Genomic DNA, 14,628 nt, shown 5'->3' on the forward strand with positions numbered 1-14,628 from the left:
CTAAGGATCCCCCGAAACCCCAGTACTCCATAATAAATAAATTAGAGTCTTTCACTAGGATAGATTTACCTGATTTACATAAAATAATTTCTCAAATGAAACCATCCACCTGTGCCCTTGACCCAATACCAACAAATTTTTTCAAAGAAGTATCGGGTGTGCTTATTGATAATGTTCTTGACATAGTAAATTCGTCATTAGATACGGGGGTCTTCCCAGACTGTCTTAAGACTGCGGTAGTTAAACCCCTACTTAAGAAAAATAATCTCGACCCCTCTGCTCTTGAAAATTATAGACCCATCTCTAACCTGCCTTTCTTAAGTAAAATTCTAGAGAAGGCAGTCATTATGCAGTTAAATGAGCACCTCAATAAACATGCTATTCTTGATAAATTTCAGTCAGGTTTTAGAACAAATCACAGCACAGAAACTGCACTCGTTAAAGTAGTAAATGACTTGCGGGTAAATGCAGACAGAGGCCATTTATCTGTTCTCATCCTCTTAGATTTGAGTGCCGCATTTGACACTATTGATCATAATATTCTTAAGAATCGCCTTAGTCAATGGGTGGGCCTCTCTGGCAGTGTCTTAAACTGGTTTGAATCCTACCTGGCAGGGAGAAAATTCTTTGTTAGTTGTGGTAATTATAACTCAAAGACACATGATATTCTATATGGTGTTCCACAAGGCTCTATCCTGGGTCCGCTGCTCTTCTCCATCTACATGCTTCCATTAGGTCAGATTATCTCGGGACATAACGTGAGCTACCACAGCTATGCTGATGACACACAGCTGTATTTATCAATAGCACCTGATGACCCCAAATCTCTTGATTCGCTAACACAATGTCTAACCTGTATCTCAGAATGGATGAATAGTAACTTTCTCAAATTAAATAAAGAAAAAACCGAAATCTTAGTGATTGGCAATAATGGATACAATGAGGCTATTAGAAATAAACTGGATGCATTAGGATTAAAAGTCAAATCGGAGGTAAAAAGCTTAGGGGTAACCGTTGATTGTAATCTGAATTTTAAATCGCATATTAATAAAATCACTAGGACAGCATTTTTTCACCTAAGGAACATAGCAAAAGTTAGACCTCTTATATCATCGAAAGATGCAGAGAAATTAGTTCATGCGTTTGTCTTTAGTCGGCTAGATTACTGTAATGCACTCCTCTCAGGACTCCCCAAAAAAGACATCAATCGTTTGCAGTTAGTGCAGAATGCAGCTGCTAGAATCCTTACCAGGAAAAGAAAATCCGAACACATTTCTCCAGTTTTGATGTCACTACACTGGTTACCTGTGTCATTCAGAATTGACTTTAAAATTCTGCTTATGGTTTATAAAGCTTTAAATAATCTCGCCCCGTCTTATATATCGGAATGTCTGACACCTTATATTCCAAATCGCAACCTCAGATCCTCAACTGAGTGTCTCCTTAGAATTCCAAGAGCAAAACTTAAAAGAAGTGGTGAGGCGGCCTTCTGCTGTTATGCACCTAAAATCTGGAATAGCCTGCCAGTAGGAATTCGCCAGGCTAATACAGTGGAGCACTTTAAAAAACTACTGAAAACACATTACTTTAACATGGCCTTCTCATAACTTCACTGTAATTTAATCCTGACACTCTGTATATCCAATTCATTATAATAACTATTCATTCAAAATTTGTACTAACCCCTACTCTCTCTTCTGTTTCCTTTTCCGGTGTCCTATTGGTGGTGGCTTGTGCCACCACCATCTACCCAAAGCACCATGATGTTCCAACAATGATGGATGGATTAAAAGCCAGAAGTCTGTATAACCATCAGCATCAAGTGACTCCGTGAGAACCCTAACTACAAAGAGGACTATTTCATTTATGTTAGGTAGAATGCCCAAAGGGGACTGGGCGGTCTCGTGGCCTGGAACCCCTACAGATTTTATTTTTTTTCTCCAGCTTTCTGGAGTTTTTTTTTGTTTTTTCTGTCCACCCTGGCCATCGGACCTTACTCCTTATTATGTTAACTAAGGTTGTCTTATTTTAATTTCTTTTTTGTCTTTTATTCTTTTTTTCTTCATTATGTAAAGCACTTTGAGCTACTTTTTGTATGAAAATGTGCTATATAAATAAATGTTGTTGTTGTTGTTGTTGTTATAGTTTACAGCAGACAATAAACGCATATCACATGACACTGGAATCAGCACATCTTGTACTTTTCTATGAGAATAAAAAGGCCATGATATAATAAACTAATCTATAATAAAATAATAATAATAAGGATGGGGCAAACATGGTGGCTATATTAGCAAATGAGAATAAAAAGGCCATGATATAATAAACTAATCTATAATAAAATAATAAGGATGGGGCAAACATGGTGGCTATATTAGCACTGACACACTTAGTCAGAAAGGGTTAATACACAGCGCTTTTGTTTCAGTCCCAAACACCTTAAACCTACCAGTGTACCAAAAGTAAAAAATATGATACACATATCTCTGTACTTTAAAGGCATCTTCTGATGGCGTTTTCTCGAGAATGGCACAATTTAAAAGCTTGGTTTTTTGTTATTGCTAAATACACACCGAAGTGTTTTTTAGACCAATTTCTATCCCACCTTCCTGAAGTAAAATTATAAACAAGGCAGTAATGAAGCAGCTAAAAAATTACTCAATTTAACATTCTATTCTTGCTAAGTTTCAGTCAGGTTATGGAACAAACCATAGTACGGAAACTGCACTGGTTAAAGTAGTAAATGATTTGCAGGTTAATGCAGACAGAGGCTACATGTCTGTTCTTATTCTGACAGAGTTGACTGCAGCATTTGACACCACAGTATTCTTACAAAACACCTTAGACAATGGATTGGCCTATCCGGCAGCATCTTAAAGTGATTTCACTCTTACTTACTGATTGCACTTTAGAGACCCATGATATTGTATTTAGTGTACCACAATAATCTATGCCGAGTTTGCGGTTTTTTTCAATCTACATGCTTCCATTAGGTCAGATTATCTCAAACCACAAGGTGAGTTACCACAGCTATGCAGACACACAGCTGTATTTATCTATAGTGCCTGATGACTTTGATCCAATGTCTTAGCAGTATTTCCTATAATGAATGAGTAGTAACTTTCTCAAACTAAATAAGGGGAAAACAGAAATCTTGGTGATTGACAAACATGGATATGGTGAGGGCATTAGAAATAAACTTGATCACTTAGGCTTAAAAGTCAAGGAGGAGATCAAAAATGTTGGGGTATTTATTGACTCTGACCTGACCTGAACATTAAATTACATAGGTCTGCATTTCTTCAATTAAGGAATATAGCAAAATTTAGACCTCTTACTAATTTACAAGACTCTGGAAAAATTAGTTGATGCTTTTGTTTTTAGCCAACTAGATGTCCATAATGCACTCCTAATATCTAAGAAAGGCATTGGCAGGATTTTAACTAGAAAAAGAAAATTTGAGCACATCACACCAGTTTTAGCATTGTTACAATCGTTACCTGTGTCATTCAGAATTGACTTTATAATACTATTAATGGTTTACAAAACCTTCAATAATCTGGCTCCGTCCTACATTTTGGAATGCCTATCGCCCTACACTACAAGTTGTAACCATAGATCTTCAAATAGAGATCTGCTTATAATTCCAACACCCAAACTTAAAAGAAGTGGCGAGGTGGCCATTTGCTGTTATGCACCTAAAATCTGGAATTCTTTACTGAAAAAAATTCACCAAGCTAGTACTGTGCATCATTTTTTAAAAAAACTGATAAAAACCCATTATTTTAATACAGCTTTTTCGTAGCTACATTTTAGTTGTATTTCCTGATAGACTATATAGGCATTAAATTATCATATGCTTCAGGGATCCGCAATCTGCACTAATCTCTACTATTCTCTGCTGTTTTTTTCCAGTTCTTCCATGGTGGCAATCTGTGCCACCACCACCATCTGATCAAGGCACCATGCAGCACCCTGTGCTGATGGATTGAAGGTGGATGTCTCTGTTGTCCACAAGACCAACGTCATCAATTACTATCACGAGAAGTTTGAAAACAAAGAGGATTGATTTAAGAACATTTATGTTAGGTAGAATGCCCAGTGGGTACCGGGCAGTCTTTTTTGGCCTTTGAACCCCTGTAGATTTTGTTTTTTTTCTCCAGCCTAACTAGAGTTTATTTTTTGTTTGTTTTTTCTGTCCTCCCATCTGACCTCACCTATTGCCTTTCTTACTTATTCTTTAATATTACTGCCTAATCTTATTTGTTTTTCATTTCATATAACTTCTTTTTTGTCGACTCGTAAAGCACTTTGAGCTACATTGCTTGTATGAAAATGAGCCCAGACCAATGGTTGGACACTGGCCTGACTCATCACTAACTTTGAAACAGCATGAAGAGTGATCTAGATGGATAGATCAGAACATGTAAAGTCAGCACACCATTAAAAGTTAAAATGTGTTGCTATTCACTATTAGTGTTACATTCCCCTTCTCTGCATTACAAACCTAATTTAACAGTAAACAATGCGAACTTACCAATATATATTCCAGATGCAATACTATCGAAATGTATTTCTCACATTTTAAACTGCCGTAAAGTTAATCTATTAAACATGTAATATTTCTTTTGATCGTGGCTAAAATATGAAATTTTTTGTGGTCATAATTTGAGCAATTAATGAATCAATTCACCAGTAACACTGTGAATTCTGCACTAGTCCCTTTACTCATGGTTTGCTTCATTAAGATTTTAAAAATTGAAGAATAAGGAGCAGAAAACTGCACCTTGTGTCATGCAGCTGGGATGAAATTGAGAGTGGTCCCAGCTCATAAACTGAAGGTGCCAAGTTAAACACTTAAAGAAGGAGAACTTTTTTGTTTATAATAATAAAAAATATTTGCCATAAATAGAATCCTGGTATTTAATAAAGGCATAAACTCTGTTCAAAGTTTCTTTGTAATTAAAGCTTAGCTACTATGACAACTACACTTAAAAAATTCAACTTCAAAAGCTCAAAGCTCAATCGTTAGACTGAACTCAAGATTCAATTTCTGTGCATAGCAAATGTTGTGAATTTCTGAGCAGTGGTTTACCTTTGGTAAGCATCAGCTTTGAAAACTTTGAACTTTAAAAGCTTGAAGCTGAAAATTTTATAAGACGTGGTTCATTTGTTATCAAGTTACAGAGTTCACAAAATGCTTTACCACATGCAAACTCAAGCATTCTTTCATAAAAATATTATTTCCTCAATATATAAAATATGAGGAAAGAATTTGAAGAAAGAAAGCTTAAAATCCTGTATTTGGCAACACTGACTTTTAACAATATAATGGTATACTATACAGTGTTGCTGGACCAAAAAATAATCCTCTTTTATGTGGACCATTTTACATCAGACTTGGATCAGAGCTTTCATGTTTTAAGGTTAAACCAACCAGAACTTCATAAGATTTATTCAAATAAGTTAAAATTTATATATAGAAGCAAGACAAATCAATTTTTTTTTTATCTGCATTTGACTTTACCATTCATTTTTTAATATTCTTCTATTAGCACTTTACCAACATTTTGTGAACTGTAAGACAGAAATATGCTGGAATACTTCAGATGTATGTGAATGAACGATCCTTGCATTATATACAAAACCCAGACCTTTGTTTTACAAAACTGTCTAGCAAGTACTTTATATTTTTATACCTATGTCATCATCATCACCATAACCAGTTCAATCGCCAATTTCTAAGTTAACCAGTTGCCACCATATATTCTTCCTTCACTTTCCATGATTATCTGTAATTAATATATTTAATAAAGGACACGTATCATTAAACAACATTTACAAGTGTTATGCATTAAAAGAATACTTATAAGTACAAAAAAGCATAAATAATAATTAAAGAAATGCTGAGCTTTTGTTTGAGATATAAAACACATACCTTTTAACAAGTATATCTTTCAAGGACTCCCTTACGTTCTGCCTTATTTCTTCAACTGAAGGTTTTTTGGCTGTTGAAGGTGATGAAATTGAAGACTTTTCTAATTTCTTCTTTTTGATATCATGTTTCTCATTTGATTCTATGAAGAAAAACAAACAACAAGCAACACTTAACTCAGAACAAGAAGATGCAATTATAAATCTCATCAGTTAATTATCAATGCACTTTTAGAGTATTATCATTTTTTTTTTAAAACACCACAAAAATACAGGAAACCTCCAAAAACTCAATTTATAAAATGTAGTTTTAATGTAGCCGTGCTTGATAACATTTAAGCTCTGATTAATTAATAACAGTACTGTGTGTACTGTTGTAGTTAAAATTATTAAATCACAAATTATTTAGTGAATGCCAACATGCAAGGTATTTTGTTCAATTGAAGAAATGTCTGGAAAAAGAATTAAGCTCTTAATCCTTTTTCCATATCTAAGAGTGTCACATTCTGTGAGTTTCAAGCATTAGATTGGGGAAAAGTATTTGTGAGTTTATAGAGAGCTTCTAAGAAAGAAAGAAAAATCACAGAGGATTACAGTCAATAAATTAATACCCTCCTTTTGTTTACTATTTAAACTGGGTCAGTACTTTTTGAACTATCACTAGCAGCTGTAATGGCCAGTAACCTTTTGCACAAGAAGTCTTGTACACTGTGAAGGAGAAACAGTTGCATAATCCTCCTTACACAACTGATCCATCTTTGTCCATGATTCTAGAAATGATCATGAACAACATGATTGTTGTTGTCTTGTCTGGATTTTCAATTAGATTAATAGTCAGACGTGGGACCACGCCATATGAGGACTTCTATTTCCATCTCTATTCAGTGCAGGGCACTGCTAAGTCAATGAACTTTGAAAACTACAAGGCTGTCAATTTCAATTAAAATTTCTGGTTTGGGGATGCACAAGGATTACATCACTTTACCACATCTATTTCAACTGTATACAATGTGGATAAACAACTGTACTGTACCCTCACACTTAAGTTTTTTAAATGAACATATTCTAAAGCTGTAGGGATTAAAACAACACTATTATGTAAACAATTAAATCAAAATGCATTTGTGTTTATCCAAAATGAAAATCTGTCCATTTGTTAATACTCCAAAACAATCAATGAGCTACAAAACTTAGTACATACTTCATTTCCAAGCAAGCCCTGATTTTTAAATACAAGAACCTGAAATTCAAAATCTGCAAACATAAAATAATAAACATAAATATGACATTGTTAAACAAGACAGATGCTTAAAATTAAAAACTGAAATAGTATAAATGATTGTGAAAAGTTCAAAAATAAAAACAAAAAACAATATTTTATTGCACTATTCAGTGATTTTGCTAACAAAACCTCAAACACACTATTGGCTCAACGTAATTGTTTCCAGAGAGAAAGATATACAGGCATTCTTCAAAACAAGCTATTCTGAAGCCCTACCATGAACTAACTTCAGGTCAGCTTGATCTGTGAATTTCATGGGATGATCAGTAATGTTTAAGAGCAACTCTAGACCAGCCAGACTAAAACGTTATACTTAAAGTTCACAGTTTTCTTGTTAAAATGCCAGATTTCATGATTTTCTGTGTTTCCCCGATGTCTTCACAGCCTACTAAAATTGCCAATGCACAGTCTATTCCAAGCACGCAGGAAGCTTTCCCTAAACATCTAAGGTCAACTTTGTTTCAAAGGTCAGAAATGTATCCAGTAACAAAGAGCAGCAGTTTAACTTTCAAATAGTTGTGCATTTGTCTGTGTGCCATGGGAATTGCTTGATATAACACTTGAACGTCAGTGTCTAGAGAAGAATGTGTGCTTGTCCCCCATTTGAGAGCCTGTTATAGAATGAAAGTGATGTGCAAGTTGTTATTGAGTCTGACTTCTGAAATCCAGAGTCAGCTTTCAAAAAAGCAGATATTTGGTAAATAGCCTCTAGTGAGAAGTTAAGCAAAACAACACCTTTTTATTGGCTAAGCTTTCGAGGCAACTCAGGCCCCTTCTTCAGGCGAGGATTACATCTTGCCTGAGGAAGGGGACTGAGTTGCCTCAAAAGCTTTACATAGTGTAATCTTTTTAGTTAGCCAATAAAAGGTGTCATTCTGCTTAATGTCTCACTATATCCATAATGACTAACACGGTACAACACCCTAGAAAATAGCCTCTGTAAGTCACAGCAATGGCTTGGTAGAACAATCTCTGTCAATAAATGCATACCAGCTGGTGCTTGTTGTCAATTTGACAGTGTGCTTTCACATCAAAGTGAGTATCTTTTTTACAACAAGACAACTAAAAATCTTCAGCCTATCAGCTTTCAAAAGAGTCCACAAAGCTGATCACGTTTTTTTATGCAGATAAGAAACCTTCCCAATATGTCTGTCTGCCTGTGAATTTATGAGTTGTTAAACATCAAAGAACACTTTTGATGTTAAACCTTACTTTTACATACAGTATAGTTGTAATGAGGGAAGAAAAAAATATTTAATAATATTTTAATAATAATAATAATTAATTTTTTTTTTTTTTTTTTTTTTTTTGCATTTATATAGCGCTTTTCTCACTACTCAAAGCGCTCAGCAATTGCAGGTTAAGGGCCTTGCTTAAGGGCCCAACAGAGCAGAGTCCCTATTGGCATTTACGGGATTCGAACCGGCAACCTTCCGATTGCAAGTGCAGATCCCTAGCCTCAGAGCCACCATATTTTAATCACATTCTCAGCCTGTTACTTTATCCTTCTTGGTCCTGTATAAGCTGTGAGAAAATGTGTGAAACTTATGTGACTTATCTGTCTAAAAGTTAAGAAAGTTTACACAGGCAGATAGCTGCCAGAGTAAGAATCTATACTTTCTCAAATCTTAAGATAAGATTCTTTATTGTTAGAAGCCTTAGTAAACACCTCTGTTGATTTTCTTTTACTTTCTTGGTGAAAAGACATCTTGAAACTTTTTTTTTTTTTAAATGAGTGGCAAGACAGCACGGGGGTTAATTTTGCTGGTTTACAGATCCAGCAGATTTGTGTCTTTGAGGATTTTTATTCAGGTGTTCTAGTATTCCACCTACATCCTCCAAGATGTGCAGGTTAACAACGTTTAATAGGGATTTCAACGGAGTGTGAGTGTGAATGTTAGCATTCCTGAACCCAGCAAAGGATTGATGCTCTGGGCTGGGACAGCACTTAGTACTGCATGATAAGCTCTGTGATGTATGTATGTTGTTTATATCATGTCATTTTCTAACCTGTTTAATCTAGACCAGGGTCAGGGAAAGGGTTGGAGTCTCTCAGCTAGCTTAGGGCACAAGGCAGGAACAAGCACTGGACAAACTGCCAGCCCATCACAGGGTGAACACACACACATACCAGGGCCAGTTTTGTGTCACCAATTCACCTAACCCTCATGTGTTTACCTGCAATACATTCTAACTGAATGTACATCTTAATATTTCTTTCTTCTTTCAGCAAATGGAGTAAAAAAATAAACTGGTCATATTTATGAACAAACATTGTTTTTCTGTTATTTAAATAAACAATACTGTTTTTGCAAAAATCTTCAGTTTTTAACTATTTAAACTGATCATGACTCATGTAGTTTTATAAAAATGAATAAAGCATTCTTTTTGATATATCCAGTTGTGTATAGGTTTTCAGTAGATAAAATAATCTGCCAACCTTTCAAATACTCTGCATTTTCAACTACAATATGCCATTGGTGGAGTATAAATATTGAGACTTTGATTTGTCTTTTGTGTAAACAAATGGTATTTGCTCCTTTCAGAAAGAGGAACACAGAGCACAAGAGACAGAGTTAAAATGAGTTAAGCAAATGTACTTATAAGGTTCAGATTAAAGTGCATGACTATTTTCAGAGTTGTGAAACTGTTTTCTAAAGACCATTACAATTTTTGACAATGGTTATCATTAGTAACTTATTTAATCTGTTTAAATATTACGTGAAACACATGCTTATGTGAAAACACCATACATGATTTTTTATGCACATTTTTCCTTAACTAATACACCAGAAATTCAGTACATTTTGCACCGGCAGTCAACTACTTTTGCTGCCCACACATCATTATCGCTATCTGTCTTAAAAATCAGTACTGGTTAGGCACTAATTTACTTTTACTTATTTAAAAACTTTGCTGATCAAATTGTTTAATTCGCTCACCTTGTTTCACTACTTTATCTCCATGACCACTTCGATCGCCCGATGCCTGACGCATTTTCAATTGTGTATGTCCAGTTTTAGAGTCGGACAATAAATTCACTTTTTTGTTTTCCAATTCTTTGTTATCAGCTGAATTTCTTCTTTCTGTTGAATCCTTAATAAAGAATTTAAAAGAAATGGTTCTGCATGAGTTAGTCTTTCTGAAAATAAAAAGTCCACTTTTTCAAAATGGCACCTTAGTAACTTATGACTTATTTCAACACTATTTCACTTACCAAGTTTCATTCTTACATAAAAAAGCATGTAAACTACAGAAACGTAGATGCCACATTTTGATAGTTAATGCATACATTTCAAATAGTTGCACTAATCAATGACATCTTTAGAAAAAACTCAAAATATGATGGCAAATATAATGGGGCAATAAATTTAAACTGCAAGTATTAAAAATTATATTTGAGATTATTGTTTGGCATAAGTTTGGGACAGAACCTAGCAGAGCTGTAAGAAGGTTAGAAAAACACATTTAAATAGTAGTGATACATGTCCAACAAGGACATGACAAAGAAAGAGCACTGCTAATGTAGTGGATGATCCAGAAGGACAACAACCTAACCAGTAGTAGTGAAGAAGAGGAAGAAAGATCTGACACATGGGACAAGTCATACAAAGTTGAGTGGTCGACAAACCAGCAGGCTGCATGGATCCCAGAACAATTCTGAATAGGGTGAGGCCATGGGAAGCTAGCAGGGTTGAAACACTTCCTGGCTGATAGACAGCAACTTAGTCCCATGTCAGAAGAAGTGGAACCATGTTGCTTTTTTTTTTTTTTTTTTTTTTAAGGGCAACATCCAGGAAAACATACTGTAATCAGACTATGAAAGATTTATGGCATGGTGGTCTCAAGGACTGTCAGTAGGTAATGCTGCTTAAGGCTTTATAAACCCACTTTACCAATGGAAAAATTATTTGAGTTTAGTTGAAATTTATCCCAGGGTGTGGTTTAAAGTTATCACAAAACATACACTCAGTAAATTTTGAACTGTGCAGCAAACTCTGTAAGATTAGTGTTAGTGGTGGAAAAGATAACAAGACACAGAGTCTTACAGACAGAATATCATGCAGTAAATGCTTAAGTAGTATGTTGAATTGGGGTATAGGATATGGCTGGTGGGGTTGGGATGGGGTGAGCCAGAGCATCAGCAAGACAGGGACTGAAATACCTGTGAATGTCGCCCAGATAGACAGCAGAGTCTCGATGTCCTTTGTTTTACTACTGTATATTCCTCTGTGTTACTATTACTAATAAATACTCCATTTCAGTATATATATTGTATTTTCAATTGCAGAGATAAACAATGCAGTTAGAAGTAAAATAAGCCAAAGCAAAGAAAACCAACATATTTAAGGAATACCACAAGACTTTGCATTCAGTCAGTTGTGAGGGAAATGAGGCTTGTGCTAATTAGTTCACTCTAAGAAATGCCACAGCTTCATACATTGCTTAGAAGAACCAGGCAAACCATTGAGGCTCTCCAAAATCCAAGATATTATAAATTCATAAAGCCAGAAAGCTGCATGTCCGTATGACTATCCTATGCAGTTTAATCAAAAAATTAAATCCCAAACAAAAACACCAATACTTGTTGATACTTAACTGTATCAATGATATCCAGTCAAAAAAAAGATTGCCATCCTATAATGTGTATCAGTTTCCCTCTACTTGTACAGCAGCCTGGTGACATAAGCAATGACGAAGTACAAGTTAATAGGTAGTCTTGCAGTTGAATGTACCAGTGACACAGTCCTCTAATACACCAATAACTATATTAGCATTGAGATGTTTAAATAGCTCTGGGGGAAAAAATGCTTTCTGAAAGTCATCGGTCCACTTAAGCCTAAATCACATTAGACATATTTTCCAGCAGTTATAGTTGTAACCTCAATTTACATTATCTTAGCACGTTGGATGCAGTCGATGACATGTTTACATGAAGCAGACCTCCTAATGCGATATACCCAGTGACTCACTCTGACTGGTCCAATACTTGCTACAATAAAATCAAACAGGTTTGATTTTGTCTTTAGTAGGAAGGGAAGGCTAAGGCTATGTGCGCAGAAGAGCTGACAACCATTGAATTCTCATTCAGAAGTATGAAGTATAAAATGTAGAGACAAGGAATAAAGAATATATGTGTTTTGAACCTCACAAACTAAAGAGAGGCTTGTCTTTTTGATCTCACGTTTTATGTACTAAAACTTATTGGAAAAAGAAATTAACGGCTTATACTGCAGCTGAATTATCTGTAGAGTGCCAGTTCCATTAGACAGCAATGGGACTTTAAACCTCATAACCCAAACAAAAGCTTGTCTATATCTCATGTTTTACATACCATAATGGATAGGAAAAAAAATTAAGGGCTGAGATTGCTGCTGAACTTGCTGCAGGTATTAACCCTTCATACTGACAGCACACAATTGGCAGTCAGTGAAATACAATACAACACAATTTTATTTTTCTATAGCCCAAAATCACACTAGGAGTGCCACAATGGGCTTTAATAGGCCTTGCCTTTTCATATCCCCCCAGCCTTGACTCTCTAAGAAGATAAGGAAAAACTCCCAAAAAAAACCCTTGTAGGGGAAAAAAAAAATGGAAGAAACTCTGGGAAAGGCAATTCAAAGAGAGACCCCTTTCCAGGTATGTTGGGCGTGCAGTGGGTGTTACAAAATAGGGGTAAATAAAATACAATACACAGAAGAGAACACAGGTCATCCTCAATACAATATAATAGTGCAATAGAAATATTACAAGTACAGAGCAGAATACAACAGTAGATGATATCACATAATATGATTCGAATTTGTTCAGAGTCCTGAAGACCTTGGCCATCAAGCTGCCTCCCTCTATTGGCCATTCCACAGCTGAGTCAGCACTGGGCCAACCAATCCAATGAAAGAACCCCTCTACCAGATGATTCCAGCGATCCTCCATCTACTGTACCTTAGGCAGGCAAAAAGGAGCAAGCACGACTGTAATGAACAGTTACCGTATGATTGCTACATAGGCAGCGATTTTTAGTCATTTAAACTCAAAGCCCCATGTCTTGGTCAGAGACTACAGTTGGCTAGCCTGACACATCCCACTGCCAGAAGCTGCGTAATGTGATATCAGCCTTAGAAAAAGATTACCGGTGGGTGATCTGCTGCATATAGAAATGCGAGAATCATAAAAAAAAAATCCTTTAATTTTGTCAAGGAGAAATTCAAACTCCAAAATCATAAGGAAGAACCTTCAACATAAACCAAATGTAAAGGCAGCATGACAAACCTTTATATATACAGTAATCCCTCCTCCATCGCGGGAGTTGCGTTCCAGAGCCACCCGCGAAATAAGAAAATCCGCGAAGTAGAAACCATATGTTTATATGGTTATTTTTATATATTTTAAGCCCTTATAAACTCTCCCACACTATTATAAACATTTCACGCACAATTATACAGCATAAACCCTTTGTATTCTCTTAGATACAGTAATCCCTCCTCCATCGCGGGGGTTGCGTTCCAGAGCCACCCGCGAAATAAGAAAATCCGCAAAGTAGAAACCATATGTTTATATGGTTATTTTTATATTGTCATGCTTGGGTCACAGATTTGCGCAGAAACACAGGAGGTTTAAACTGTGCTCCATGACAAGACAGAGATGACAGTTCCTTCTCACAATTAAAAGAATGCAAACATATCTTCCTCTTCCAGTCAGGAGCAGATGTCAGAGAGATAGAGAAAAAAAGCAAACAAATCAATAGGGCTGTTTAGCTTTTAAGTATGCGAAGCACCTCGGCACAAAGCTGTTGAAGGCGGCAGCTCACACCCCCTCCGTCAGGAGCAGAGAGAGAGAGCGAGATAGAGAGCCAGAGAAAAACAAACAAGCACAAATCAATACGTGCCCTTCGAGCTTTTAAGTATGCGAAGCACCGTGCAGCATGTCACTTCAGGAAGCAGCTTGCACAGAACGTAGCAACGTGAAGATAATCTTTCAGCATTTTTAGACGAGCGTCCGTATCGTCTAGGTTTGCGAACAGCCCCCCTGCTCAATCCCCCTACGTCAAGATCAGAGAAAGTCAGCGCAAGAGAGAGACGGAGAAAATTAAGTTGGATAGCTTCTCAGCCATCTGCCAATAGCGTCCCTTGTATGAAATCAACTGGGCAAACCAACTGAGGAAGCATGTACCAGAAATTAAAAGATCCATTGTCTGCAGAAATCCGCGAACCAGCAAAAAATCCGCGATATATATTTAAATATGCTTACATATAAAATCTGCGATGGAGTGAAGCCGCGAAAGGCGAAGCGCGATATAGTGAGGGATTACTGTATTAGGTAAGATTCGTTGAAATTATGTATGTAAACACAGTTTATATACAGTAAAACCTAAATATTATTTTAAAGATATCGAGCGTCTCCGATATCAC

At 36.0% G+C, this 14,628-nt stretch overlaps 1 protein-coding gene across 6 annotated transcripts in view; it reads right to left on the reverse strand.

Moving 5' to 3' along the window:
• The window catches only part of phf3 (PHD finger protein 3), an 85,871-nt gene that overhangs the window by 26,104 nt on the left and 45,139 nt on the right, over positions 1–14,628 (reverse strand). For all 6 annotated transcript variants that reach the window (XM_051919118.1, XM_028820749.2, XM_028820748.2 and 3 more), the window contains 2 exons: positions 10,159–10,312; positions 5,939–6,077 (listed from right to left, as the gene is read on the reverse strand). In XM_051919118.1, coding sequence (XP_051775078.1) covers positions 5,939–6,077; positions 10,159–10,312 — 293 coding nt within the window. The remainder of the gene's footprint in view (positions 1–5,938; positions 6,078–10,158; positions 10,313–14,628) is intronic.

Source organism: Erpetoichthys calabaricus, chromosome 15 (genome assembly GCF_900747795.2).
Source record: "Erpetoichthys calabaricus chromosome 15, fErpCal1.3, whole genome shotgun sequence".
Lineage (NCBI taxonomy): Eukaryota > Metazoa > Chordata > Cladistia > Polypteriformes > Polypteridae > Erpetoichthys > Erpetoichthys calabaricus.